General features: G+C 41.5%; 1 protein-coding gene across 2 annotated transcripts in view; it reads right to left on the bottom strand.

Annotated features, from left to right (window-relative positions):
* The window catches only part of TMEM65 (transmembrane protein 65), a 31282-nt gene extending 16403 nt beyond the window's left edge, over window positions 1-14879 (bottom strand). Inside the window, exons 1-2 of one of the 2 annotated variants that reach the window (XM_005420709.2) lie at window positions 14707-14879; window positions 7869-7949 (exon numbers count right to left, since the gene is read on the bottom strand). In XM_005420709.2, the coding sequence (XP_005420766.1) occupies window positions 7869-7949; window positions 14707-14824 (199 nt within the window). In that variant the 5' untranslated portion in view covers window positions 14825-14879. The remainder of the gene's footprint in view (window positions 1-7868; window positions 7950-14706) is intronic. The other variant, XM_014306894.2, reaches the window with a different exon arrangement.
* Window positions 14880-14885: the final 6 nt, after the last annotated feature.

The raw sequence follows: 14885 nt of genomic DNA on the forward strand, positions 1-14885 counted from the left end.
CCCCAGTAGTGACTTCAAGCTCAGCTCATTCCTGTGATCCCCTGTAGTGAGTATACAATACTCTTATCCTATTCTCCCTTCCAAAAATGCGGCACAGCATTCGTATCCTTTTAAAGATGCCTGACAGAGACCTAAGATGAAAACCTCAACTGGAAATGTAGGAGAAAGCATGAAATGCAAACAGGTATCCAGAGGCTCAAATCACTGTCCTCACCATTAAGAGGGTTTTATCCTTGACCTAATCCCCTCCTTCATCAGTGCCTTATAAATGTGAAGGTCAGCATTTCCACTCAAACAGGTTAATGCCAAAATAGCATTTGCAGTGGTTTGCTTAAAAAAAGGCTCAAACCACAGCTGGAAAAAAAAAGACTTAAGATGCTTGCCTTGGGATTCAAGGGGGTTAATCAACTAAAGTGATACAAACACAGAAAGGACTTGCAGCTTGTAATAGAGATGCAGCATAAGGATAGAGTTTGAGCTGTCTCCTTCAGAGAGAAATAGAAAATGTCAGAAAAGCAGCTGAAGTGTTTGCATAAAAGTGCCAGCAACGTAGTAAAACTGATAGGAGAGCAAACAGGAACAATAATGACATCTCTGTTCCAGAAGAAAAGGGTTATTATTTAATGAAAAAAAATAAACATAAGAAGGCTCTTGAGAGCTGCCAAGAAATAAACTTGCTATAGCGATTCCCCGACTGGAAAGAATCATCTTCAGAGTTAAAATTCTCTGCCTCAAAAAACCAAATACTCATCCTACCAAGAGGAGGCTGGCTCTGCCTTCCCTTCTCATTCTCTCCATTTCAATGCCTGAGAACTGCAAGGAGTTCTTGGGAGCCAGAGGACGGACATCTCCCAGTGGCACAGCATTTTGGATTAATGAATCTTTGCCTGGGATTATTAACAACCTCTCCACTAGATTTGGAAAAGGATCGGATGGGTCCTTTTGAATAACAGAGTGAAATTAATGGCATCCAAATATATTCATTTAGCTGTTTCAGGAAGGTGAGGTTTTAGCATTTCTCTGTCAGCAAGGTTTTTTTTTGGGCCCCCTCTTGTTCGAGGCAGGGATTTATCCATCATTTAATGGGTTTGCAGTTGAGCAGAGCAGCAGCACAGCAACAGTGCTGAACTGGAAACAAGACCATGGTATCTGTGCATTATCAGAGTGCAATATATTCCCATAAAAGGACAAGCAAAGCAATTCTGTGGGACACCACAGAAGATTTGCTAACAAAAATTATCAGCACTCTGTGTACAATCAGAGATCTGATCTACTAGAGAACTTTCATCACCTTTAAATAGGGTTGTGTTAGGCAACACTGATATCTAAACATGAGAGCTCATGAAATATCTAGGGAGTTATATGTACAATATCCTTTATTCATTTATGTTGCCCCCAAGCCCTGCCTTAACAAGAAATCTGAAAAGCTGGCAAGAGACAAGATTGTTTATTCCTGCCCCTCCTCTCCCTTATGCCCTTTCCCATCCTGCACAAAACTATACTCCTTTCCCCAGGAAAGAAAGCCAGCGGGAGAATGGTTTTAAGAACAGGGAGCAGCTTTGGCTTTCAAGGCCAGGTCTGGTACCTGCAGCCAGCAGCAGAACCCCTTAGAGGAGACAGCTCACTGACGACAGCCTGTGCAGAATGCAGGGGAGCCAGGCACTCCCTCCTGCCCTGCCCCAAACCTGAGCGCGCAATGCCTCGGCCACAGCTGGGCTTTCACAGCCCCTGGCACCAGCAGCACCTGCACTCAGACAGCACAAACCCTTCCCACAGCCACCACCACCCGCAGGCAGCTGCAGCAGCACAGCAGCACCAGGCAGGGGGAGGGGGGGGACTGGCTCGTTTGGTGCGATTATTTGTTTCCTTTGAGAAAACTCAACTACAATCTTTACAGAGAGCTGAAGACAAACTGCTATTAAATCACATACCACTAAGTACCAGCCCTCTTGTAAGCAGAAAGTTCCATTCCCTGCCTGAGGACAACCTTGGAAGCAAGTACAACTGCAGAAATAAGCTTCTGTCTGAAATAACTTTAAATGCATGTACAGTTTATTGCTTTTCATCTGTCTCAGACTTAATAAAGCAACCCAAAAGAAGAGAGACAGAGAGGACAGAGAAACTGAATGATTGTCATTTTGTTAGAGACTCATATTAAGTGTAATGACATTCCTCCTAATCTTTCATTGCATTGGGGCATTAAAGACAGAAGTACGAGCTGCCTTGAAGTCTGTAAGAATCTGTTCATTCCTGTCAGCAAAAGGAACACCATAAGAAACCACTGACAATTTAAGTTCCAGCCATAAATTACACTCAAGTAATTTGTGCCTCTCTATATTAATGCCTAATGAATACAGAATGCAGGAGCAATGAAGCTATTCTTAACTCTCCACCTGCTGCTAGAGGTAGTGCAGTAGATTCATCCCTTTGATACCTCCCTCCCTTCCCCATGTAACTTAGCAGAGCCTCATTTGTGAAACTAGACTGACACCCCCATCTGATTCTGTGCATAGTCAAATTCAAACTACAATGACAGCTTCCTGTGGCAAACAGCTGAAGGAATGATTATAATATAAAAACAGATAAAATCACTCCACATGAACTTCACCTTAAAATACCTTCTTCCAGCTTTTTATATTATAAGAGTATGAAATATCTACTGGGTTGTTATGCAGCTGCATTATGTAATAAATTATTCTGCACATGAATTTTAAGTTCTATTAAAAAACTCAGTCTATTCACAAAAAATGTCTGAAATATTAAGATTGCTGGCTTTGTAAATAAAGTCATACAAAAGGAAGAAGCCGAAGACAAAGGCTACTGTGCTCTACTCTTCCTAAAAGTGAACAGTTCTGAGTTCTAAGCTCACTTTTTTATTCCTTCAACCAATTGCCTTTATTCTGCAAAGCAAAATAGGAACACCCTCATCTCCTGGTCAGTGTTTCTTCAGCCTCTGGCAAGCGTGAGGCCACTCTCAGGAGGATTCAATTGCAAGTGCATCCCTGCAGCTTCCAGCTGCAGAGCCAACGCAAGCTTCAGCTCCCATCACACCCCTGCCAGTGCCAGCTGTGCACACACTCCCTCTAAAGCTGCTTCAGGACCTCTGCTCTATGGAGAGCTGCACATCTGGTCCATCTATTTAATCCCAATGCTTCTTAACTTTCCCAGGAAGTACCCAGTGTCAGTTTATGAAACACACGGTTCTGCTACTTAGGACAGTTTTTGTTTTTCAACTTTACATGTTTCCCCTTTTCCACTGACAGGGTTTTTAACCTGTTCTTTTGTCACAGCTTCACTGTAAGCAGGCAGCAGAATCCTGTGGATGCTGAAATTACACCCTTCACCTCCAGTTCTGCTAATCAGCTTGAGAATTAGTGAAGTACAAACACAAATCCTCAGCTTGGAGTTTGCTGCATACAGAAGCCTGTTTTGTTTTCCACAGGAGAGGAAATATGGAATCTAATGTATTTAACACTTCTCCCCATGGCAATGGAAAGTATGCTGTGGCACTGCCCACATCAGTGACATACTGCAATGCCACTATTTACTGGACATCTTAATGAAATATGCACCCCTGTAGTTTTTCACAGTGTGCAATGGAGACTGATCAGTGTGCCTCCAGCATCCTTCCCTGCCTCATTCTCTTCTCCCTCTGCTTCTCCAAAATCTGTGCAATGTTTACACAGCCTCTTTTCCAGCAGCAAAGAAGGGGATGGACTCAGGCTGAGGTTGCTTTTTGTAGTGCTGAAGCAAAGTACTGTGTGATGTGGCAGGCAGCCACTCAGACCACGATGAATAATCCTGAATAGAGAGCCAGAGGAAGGAAGAGGAGAGACAGCTCCCTTCCTAAGCACAAGACAAACGTTGAGGTAAAAAATATAATTGCAAGTAGTTGCTGAAACTGCAAAGATAACCTGGGACATGAAACCAGTATTGCTCACAAGTGCAAGTCACCACGTGCTGTTAGGGACATAGAGATCCCAGAATAGACTCCTGCCTGAGGCACAGGAACCCTCCTGGCACTTCCCATGGGAAAACAGAAAGGCAGAACCTCAGGTCAAATACAACACCGCACCCTGAAGTGATCTGAAGTCATATTGTTACTGCAAGGGGTGATTTGATACTTTTCCTCCTGTTTCTAAATTCCCTCCTGAGGACTTAATACTGGCCCTTGTTCTCAGTCAGGTACGCAGCCAGGCCCAGAGGAGATGAGCAGTGCTAGGATGGGAAGCAGAACTGAGACTTCCATATCCAGAGGTTTTTGGGACAGGGAAAGAACAGAACACTCTTTACAACACCACAGGTGAAGCCAGCAGTAAATCCACACCCATATGGCCAAGTCACATCTGCTACACATCACCTCATCCAAGCTCATCCAGGCCTGCCCTTACTCACTGTGGGAAACCCAGGAGAATGCTTTCCCTTTATGGCTGGGAAAAAGTAATTAAAGTGAGTCTTTTTTTTAACTGAGCTTTTAACACAGGATCAGACATAAATCACAGTAAAACTCAGCCATAGTAATGTGCAACTGCAAAAACTGATGTAAGCATGGAAAAGAGGTAGACACAATAGGTTCCTAGCATCCAACCCTGAGATGTAATCCAACAGTGAAAACTTTACAAATCCAAAGACTTTTTTTTTTTTTTTTTTGGTAAACCAGATCCAATAAACAAGTAAAAAACTTATAAAAGGTCACATATAATTCCCAATAAGAACAGTCTTTTTCAACCTGGGCCATCTGTGATTTATCAGAACTCAAGTGCACATTGGTACATTTCTTCTCTTCAGGTAAAGGGACGCTGAATCAGAAGAAGTCTGCTGAATATTTGCAAGAGGAAAAGGTCACCAGGATGATTATTTATAACAGCACTGACACTTTTGCAGCTACCTATTTACTTGATTTACTTTACTCCATAAAATAATATAAATAAATAATGAATTTGCAGAAGGAGTGGTGGATTTCAAGCTGTTCTCCCATCTCTTCTTTATGGCAAAAACCTTTATGAGACAAGAGGCTGGAAATCTAGCTGGAAATTGTTAAATCTCACTCCTGAGCAAAACAGTTAATTTTATATTTGTAACATCAAAGCTTTACTTGAACTTTGTGAAAATCAGCCTGTTGCCAGAACTGAAGCAAAGAAACAATTGGATCAAGAGGTTATCTGTAATCTGAAAATACAAGCTGATGGTATTTAAAAGGGCAGCTGGCTAAAGAAATTGGTTTGTTCCACGCACATTTTTCTCCAGTCTTCCACAAAATTAAATAAAGCAGAAAAAGCACAGTTTCTACCAATTCAGATTGTTATGAATGATGAGATAACATCCTCATGGAGACTGATGATTCACACCCTTAGTGTAAGATAAGTTACAGCAAACCAGCCAGCACTAAGGGATAGATCACTGCACAAAGTCAAACGCTATCAAGTGCAAATAATTTAAAAAGTTACTGTAACTTTACTGTAACAGTACAATAACCAGAAACTGATAATGCCTAAAAGAGAAATGTAGCAAGTTAAAGGGCAGCAGTTGTTGGCTCCCAGTAAGCATCTGGACCTGAGCTCTGTGGCAGTACAAGTTTACATACAACAACACAAACCAAAGCACAGATTTCTGTCCATGGCAGGGACAGAATCACATACCAGGGACTGTCTCCTAACCCTTCCCCAACACTCCCAGAATGGTTTGGGAAGCCCAGACAACTGGTCCCAGACTATCTCCAAGAAGTGAGCTTTGGGAACCTAAGGCCAGGCCACTCTGGACACTGTATCTGGCTCCTCTCAGTTGAAGTTGGTCTCACCGAAGATGCCTTTTTGTCTCAAACTTTTCAATTTTTCCTGAAATTAGAAAGATTTTTCAAAGCTGTGTCCTTCCCCCAGGTCATGCAGGAGCCTTTCATCAGGATCACTGCCAAACAGTAAGGCATGTTTTAATTCTGGAAATGCCTAAAAGCCATGAAGTATTTTAACAGCATTAAGGAAAGGTTTTATCCCTACACACAAGCAGTAGGAGATAATAAAATAAAACACCTTCTTCTTATGGCTGCTTTAAGCCAATAGGAGAGTTAATACAGAATATGATCGACCTCAAAATACAGAGTCTTTAATATGTTTCTATTTCCCCTTTCTATTATCTAGAGAAAACAATGTGATTTAAAAAAAAATGACTTGTTAATATTTGCCAAAAGTATCTCAGTCTAAATAAAATTTGATAAAAACTCAAAAGATAGCCAAAAATGAATATTATGAGCCCATCACATACAAAATGAAACTGCCAACTGATGCAGGAGAAAAGTAGAGCAGCAGCAAGAATCACTACGTATTATGGCTGCTAGAGAGGGTATTTCATTAACATTTAGCATATAAATATCTAAGAATCCTAAGTAAATGAACACTGGAAAAAAACAGCTATGATTTTATATTCCATAGTTTTGAATGAAACATGCAGTCTGCTGGGTTGAACAAAGTATTTTGTGGACTTTGCCTGAAAATACTCCCCATGTTTCAGAGGAAGCATGAGTTTCAGGCATGAGTTAGTCACATCCCAAAAATTCCATGTTCATTCACTGTTAAAGGAAGTTCTCACACACAGCAACAAAACAGAAACAAAAAGGCATGCTTTCAGAATATTTGAAATATCACTTGCTAATTTAAGTATAAAATAGAAGGGAAGCACAAGGCAGCTCACATATTCATGTCTAACTTTCCTGACAATGAGCCATTTTCATAAAAAAATCTCAACAACAGCACAGGGACCCAAGACAGTTTCTTTAAGTACTCTGCTTGCCTGATATATTTATTTTTCCATTTACTGGTTGTTTTTAGAAAGGATTTTTTTCTGGAGATAACAGATGCCTCTGTAGTTTCATATTTGGATTGATTAAATAATAAATGAGGCTGACTTAAGCTAAGAGTTTTCAGTTGAATGAGTCAGCTTTAAATAATTTCTTTCTTCAAGAAACTGGCAGACTTCCTTTTCTTTTAATTGAGGTTACACACTGGAACCTCTGTGTTCACAGAATAAACATGATCTATTTCATTTGTGCCTGCTGCAGGGAGATCTAAATGTTTTGAATCTATCACTCTCAAGGGTTTAAGTTGCACTCTGAGTAAAAGCTGCATTTCAAGTGATCTTTCGTGAAAAGTTCTGAATCAAAAGCAGCCTTTGTACTGGACAAGAGAGGTAGTGGGAGACAGATTTTCCTTTTAGCTTTAAAATGTACTATTTTACAAAAGACACAGCTGAAGAACAATGGCTTAAGAATCCAATTTTTTTTTCTGATTTGTGATATAAAGCGTATTTGTGCATGACACCTATTTTGTATTCATCACATGCTTAAACACATGCAAAAGACAAAACAAATTTTAATTGAAGCAATGTTTTATTTTAATTGAAGCAATCTTATTTTACCTCTGGCAGCAAAGGGCAAAGGCAGCTAACTAAATAAATTTTTTAAATTATAGTATCATTCCTGCATTATATTTGGACCTTGTAATTTAATGCATATCACTTTCCAAGAAAAAAGTATAAGGTAGCTGATACTGAGCTGCTTCAAAAAAATGAAGATTTTCATCTGGTCAAGTATTAAGTAGAAACTCTAGTACAGTGCAGCAGTCTGCAAAAGACCTGCGCTTGAAACACCTCGGTCAAGTTAAGCATAAGTACCTGAAGATGTGAATTGCTGAAATTCTTGAGACTGAAGGCTTTATATGAACATGAATAAAAACTGTATACTTTTATTTCTTGCAGCAATACATGCCAAATGCATCAAAACAGGCATGCAGGAATTCTGTCAAACCAGCAGCCTGCTGGCCTTATGCAATGCACACATCAGCAAACACACTTTTCCATTTGAGTTTTTTCTACTGTACCAAATTCACTGGATGTCTCTGGTGACTCTACCTCCTCTGCTGGCTTCTCCAGTGGTACCAGTGGTTTAGGATACCTTAAGCCTACAATGAGTTTTCAAAAGCAAAACAGCAATCAGTCATTATTTAAAATCTTCCAATCAATACTGGAACATCCGCCAGCAAGAAAAGATCCTTTATAAATATTAAGACTGCATTTCTGTGGGTTTTATATCAATTCCACTTGATTGTTTGCAGGGTTTTCTCTGCAAAAAAATAAGACAAAGTTTCTGCATTTAAGCAGACTAGAACCTGCTTTAAGTTATGTGAGCAAGTAAAATTTCAGAATATGGAAGCAAACCAAACCACAACAGAAAAATAATGAACTTCAGAAAACATTACCTTGCTGCAGGTGGTTAAAAGGTAGACAGTTACAGCTGACATTTTCAGAATAGTTTTACCATGAGTGACCATGCACCAATTTTCTTGTTTATGACATTAAGCCTAAGCCTCAGTGAAAAGTCCTCTCCAGGACACTTGCAAACCCCACTAATGTGCTGGAATGTGCTACAAGGTATGCCCAGAGCCTTCTCTTCTCCAGGCTGAACAGCCCAGAGAAGCAGAGGGGCAGACACTGATCTCTTGTCAGTGGCAGACTCAAGGGAAAGGCCTGAAGTTGTGTCAGGGAGGGTTCAAGTTGGATATTAGGAAAAGGTTCCACACCCAGAGGATGGTTGGGCACTGGAACAGGCTCCCTGGGGAAGTGGTCACAGCACCAATCCTCACAGAGCTCAAGAAGCGTGTGGACAATGCTCTCAGGCACGTGGTGTGATTCTTGGGGGTGCCCTGTGCAAGGCCAGGATCTGGACTCGATGAATCTTGTGGGTCCCTTTAAACTCAGGACATTCTATGATTCTGTGATGCATGAGGTTCAGATATTAATGAAAATGATCGGCAGAGCCTCAGTAGCACTTCTCCTTCTGCACTCTGCCTTCATGAGAGAGCTTCAAGACTCGGGGCAGGAGGTGGGGGATATATTTAAAAAAAAAGTTTCAAAAGCTAAATGTAGCACATCCTTCCATCTGAAACACAGTATTTCTTTCACCACTTAGTATTTTTGACACAGCGGTGAGATTGGTAACAGTCCTGGCGCAGGCTGCAACGGTCTGAGAGCATAAAGGGACTCACACACGCAGGCCAGCAAGAGTTTGTCGTTTTACCAGGTTGACAGGGCACTTCAAACTTGTGAATCAGACACTTGCCAGCAGTCTGCCAGAAGACCTTTTCCTAGAATAGCAATCAAACACTAGAGTTAAAAAAAATGTATTGACCTAGGTCACAGCAAGGGAGAGAGAAGTAGATGACATTGCTCCACACACAGCATGGCATTGACCTGCATGTGCTGGGTGTGAGGGAGAGAGGAAGAGAGAGCTGTCCCCACCAGGTGCCATGGTACCTGTCAAAGCTCAACAGCATGAACAGTTCCTGCTCTCCCAGCTCAGGGGATGAGGGCAGTGCTTACCACAAACCTCACACCTGCACTGTGAAATCACTCTTCAAACAAGACAAGTACTTCCAGAAGGACAGAATTATGTTTTGTCGTGTTAGCACAGATTCATTTCTAACAAAAAGAGGTACTAAAATCCAAACAGCCCTAAACCACCATGGCAGATGAACCAGCTTGTTCATATCAGCAAGACGCATCTGACTCATGCAACAGAGGGAATCTTTTTCATAGGAGACTTGTTTAGACTGCCTAAAAACCTCAGTGAAATCCACTCGTCTTTGATGACTTTGCATCTTTTGAATTAACTTTTCTTTGTAAAGCTGTGGAAGTAGAGGCACATAGGCTCAAACACTCCCTAAGCTATTCTAGTAAACTGGGGAGCTCATAAATTTAACACCAGAATGTAAGCCAGTGAGGTTTCTTCTGCCACCAAATGAGATTTCACCCAACAATAGCTAAAACCTTGTGATTTCCCTGAGATTCTGCACCAGCTGTCAGCCCAGCTGAATGCAACGAGGTGGAGCCCTTTACCTGCAAGCTACGGTTTTGGTTTTGCTTTTTTGTTTGTTTGTTTGTTTAACAAAAAGAAGATGCAGTAACATGAACTTATGAACAGCTTTCTATCAGAATGTGCCGATTTGGTCAGATTATTTATGTATCTCAGATTATTATGAATGGTATAACATCCCATGCCTTCAAAGAGAATCTAGCTAGAAACTGCATTCTCCAAAACCTGCAAATTAAATTACAAAAAACAGTTGTCAAGACTCATTGCTATGGTGTTTTTGCATGTTTTCCAAGTAATACACGACCTCACCAGGCAGAGGAAGAAGAAATTCCACTTCAAAAGACTTTTCAGTTAGTGATCATTTCATAAAAGTCTTCCACTTAAAATATAAAATGAAACTGGGTGCTTTCAAGGAATTGTCTTCAATATACAATGTACATACATTATATACTAAAAGCATCTGTTTTATGTATTATATACACACATACATATGTATTTTATGTGTATGTACACAAAGATAGGAAAACAGGAATTGTTTTCCCATCTTTGCAACAAAAGATGGGAAAATAAAGGATTGTCTCACTGTCAAGACCTGAGATTTCTTAGAGGCCCTAGATAATCACTGTGTTAGTAATATTAATGAAAAGTAGTTAGATCTGGGCTCAAGAATATTGCAAAGCAACACATAAAAGACCAACAGTACCCTAGGAAGCAATAAAGACATAGCCAAAATGCCAAGTTTAGTATTTCTTACTTAAAGTCAAACCCTTTAGTATTTCCCTGCCTCATTACCAGACTTGCTGCACTGCTTACAAGTGCATCTTTCATGAATCATCTCATATCATACACTGGAAACCAAAGGTAGAAACCCTAAATATAAGCTCCTTAAGAAAGAAGTTCCATCTTCTTCCTAACACCACTTTTGTAAATGGAATATTGCTATAGAAGGTCAGAAGCATTAAATAATTCTCCATATTTCCTGAAAGATCTTACACTTTCATCTCCATCATGCAAGAAAGAAACAAGAGAAATCTGATTGTCTGAAGCCATCAAAACTAAGCCTTGTTTATGGGGCACTATTTCTAGTAACAGGAAGCAGGACTATTACATTTGAAATCAACCGGCCTACTTGCTACTTCAGTGTTCCTGTAACCATGAAAATAGAAATATACAAATTACTTGTATTCAATTCCACACGCATCACCTCTTATCTGGTGTGGCTGGGTGTGGCTGACATGCTTATGAGAAACACAAGCTAAAATTTAAAATCTTTGTTTCAAAGCTCTTCCTGGGAAAATGGGACACTTTATTCATGTTTCCAAGGTTAAAAAGGGAAAAACCAGAAAAAATGCTTAAACACTTCAATGCAAAAGGAAGACTAAATCCAGATGAGAAAGGATTTACAGCTGTCTTCAGAAAGAACAGCTCAGTGATGTTTTGACTAAATTTTAAGATAGTAAGATACAGATTATAGTCTAAATCGGGAGAGTTTTCAAAATATTTTCTGAGAACTATTCTATCAAAATTCAGTTTCACAGTCTTCCCCCCAGCTTCCACTATGCAAAACACATCTATGAATTCAAACTCGGGCTTTCAGCTCTCAGCCATCACATTCTCACAGACAGAGTTCTGTCTTCTGAAGCACTACAACAAACAGCAGAATTTCAGTCAGTGTTTATTCATAAGCTAGGCTGCTTAACTGACCTCTAGTGCCCGGTATCTGGAAGCTCCATGACCCTGTAGGTAATACAGGTGACAAGGTGATGGCAGGCAGGAACATACTCACAAACCTCTCCCCACCTACAGTTTTCATGACTACAGCACAAACAGATGTTTTAAGTTTCAAAAACGCTTCAGAGACTCACCTAACTTACAGCTACACATAACCTAACTTACCAGCTACAGCTCACCTACCTGAGGACCGTCCTTGAGCGTAGCAGCCGCAGCAAAGGATGGGTTTCCCCGCAGCCTCTGCCATTAGCGGAGGCCACAGATAGTGTGTCCTGTCATATTTCCTGCTAGGGCAATTAGCTGCTGGAACTGCATCCTTCTGGTGGTAGGCCTGGGAATGGGCTGAGGAACTTGCCCCATTTGGTTCTTGATGTGCCCAGGTCTCCCCATATTGCTGACAGCCTCCCCTAGCTGATATGGGGTCTGTTAGGGCACAGAAGAGGTAGTGAAGGAAGAAGGTCAAAACTTAACCCAATAAGGACTGCGTTAAGAAGGGTATGGGCTAACACCTCCCTTTCCATAAAGAATTATGAAAAGATCACAGGCACAAAACAAGCTTAAGCAGAGTAGCAAAACTACACAGGCATTTCATGATCAAGGAGAGACCGATTTTTCAGACTCAACCAGAACACAGGAATTTATGCAAGCAGTAGAGAATTTGAAGGCTGCGTTTGGATCACTTTCATTGGAAATCAACACAAAAGTACAACCAGGGACCTCAGCTAAAGAATCAGCTGCTAGGAGCTACAGCATGCTGCCAACGAATGAGATAATTGATAGCATCGCTATAACAGTTTTGTCTTGACTGAACTCATGATTTGTAAAGATCAAAAGTGACACAAGTCAATCAGAGAAAGTACCTGGAAAGCAAGGCACAAATAGCTCTCCCCTCATCTGCTACTCACAACCTGTGTACCTATTCAGATCATTGCTTCACAGTCACCATTTCAACAGCAGGAAAGAACAATCATACAAAATACTTCTAAACATAATGAAGCATTTTAAATACAGAATACAAACATCTAGCTCAGAAAAGTCTCTAATTGTCTTTCAAGTGCAGCCCTTCTATCCACCTTGTCTTCTTCTGGCACTCCAGAGCATTGAGAGTGATGATACATATCCAACACCTCTCTGCCCTTCTTCACACAAAATCTGAATTCTGTCAATAATCCTCTACAAAAAACAGTTATGGGCAATAAATTCAACATAGGGTTTTTCTCCAATTTCTATTTAACAGACTTACTAGAAGCCCTTTTCAGTTATGATTTTTCTTTTCTCGTAACACATGAAGAAACAGAATTTCTTATAGGTTAAAGTTGACAGCTGTTACCATGCTGCAGTCTAGTAAAAATATCCCACAAATAGAGCTGGCTAAAGGAAAAGGTTATCTACAAAAAATGTCTTATCAAACTAGATGGGCAGATCAAGAATCTGACTCCAAGGATGAGGTCCAACGGCAGTACAAACACTTTATGCAGCCCTTACTTATGAGACTACTAAGCCCACAACTGAGATTTTGCTGAAACAATCTCTCCAGCAAGATTAATGTTTACAGTTTCAGGCACAAGTGAATTGCAACTTTCACTAGTAGCATAAACTTAAAACCAACTAATAAACTCCCATGTAGTAAAATGTCTAAATGCAAACTGATGCTATTGTTACTTCGCTTCTACATCCTGAATCATCAGAAAGTCACAGCATTTTACAGAACAGACTTTCACATTATAACTAACAGCATCTGAGCAGCAAGATATTAGATACGACCATCTGTTGATTTACATCTGTATAAAAGTTGAGACACTATGCTGAAATTTTAAAGTCTCATTTTGAGTTCCACCACACGATCCTCCAGGTACACAGTTCCGTTCTATTTAACCTGAGCAATAACCGATGAGACAGAAACTCACACAAAAACCTCATGGCAAGAACCCTTCAGACGCTTAGAAGGATTTATTTGGGAAGAGTATTAGTTGTTAGTATTCAAAAGTTAGTGTCAACTTACAGTTCAAAGCATTCTACCCTCTGCGTTGTAAAACAAATAAAACTGATCCACTGTCTGCAAAACAGAAGCGCTGCTGCTCCCAAAATAAGGCGTTTAAGTGAACTACTCCCACTCTGACTAGAAACACTAGTGTTTATATGCAAATGTGCTACAAACAAAAACAAAGTGATACCTGAAAGGGTTCTGTCTCTTCACAAAAGCAACACTTCTACAGCTGACCGGCAGACCTGCTCTCTGCTCACCCAAATTTTCTTCCAGACATCTACAGAGGAGCCACAAGACACAGAAATGCCCTTTCCAAGGGCACGCTACTATCAAAGTCACAAAGAGGCCTAGATCAAATGCACACTGATCTCTTAAGTACCCGCTATCATCTTCGCTGCAATAGGGATTGTAAATTACAGCTGAGGATCAGAACTAGAAGTAAGGAGGCTGTAATTAAGAGGATTTGGTTTTGTCAGGTTTTGATTTGTTTAAGGAACAGTGTCAAGTTGGCAAGAACAGTTGGATCAGACGAGAAAAATCACTGTGAATTACTTTAATTGGCGTTTGCATAGCCCTGTATTCAGAGACACATCTGTAAACCTTCCCAGCACATGCACACCTTCCCGAATGAGAACCGACACTTCCAAGAAGCAGCGCCGGCAGCTCTCCGGGCAGGGAAGTGTAACTCATGAACGAGCTCCCAGAGCAGCAGCAGCAGCCCGGCGTCTCTTAAGAGGTCTGAAATCAATTTACTGCTGCCCTGGTGTCAGGGGGATTTTATGAGACACACTTTGCTACTCCCATTCCGAAAAACAGCCACCCGTGGCTCTCTGAAACACCAGGGGAGATGACAGACCCACCGAGGATTTGGCACACTGGGCCAATTTAAGTTCCAAAGGTGCTGCGGATGCTTCTGGAAACTAAATTTCGGGTCGTGTGCCTCATTTATACTCAGTTACGCGAACACACAGGGGCGAGCGCTTCTCGATGCCTCCTTCTGCTGGAGTTTCCTACCCGCCCGAAGGAGTCGCTTGGGCGAGGGCGGGAGCACCCCCAAACTTCGGAGGCTCAGCCCTCGCTCCGGCCCGGCCCTCCCACCCCAGTCGGGCTCGGGTGGGTCGCGGCTCACCTTGGGCGATGGCGATGGACTCGAAGCGGTGGAGCTCCCGCAGCAGGCAGCTCCGCTCGGTGGAGTGCAGGCTGTAGATGAAGTCGCGGGCCCCCTGAGCTGTGTTCAGCGCCTCCATCGGCTCCTTCTTGGGGTGGGTGCCGAGCGCCCGCGACCCCCGCGGGAGGAGCAGCCCCTCG

Source organism: Geospiza fortis, unplaced genomic scaffold, assembly GCF_000277835.1.
Source record: "Geospiza fortis unplaced genomic scaffold, GeoFor_1.0 scaffold111, whole genome shotgun sequence".
NCBI lineage: Eukaryota > Metazoa > Chordata > Aves > Passeriformes > Thraupidae > Geospiza > Geospiza fortis.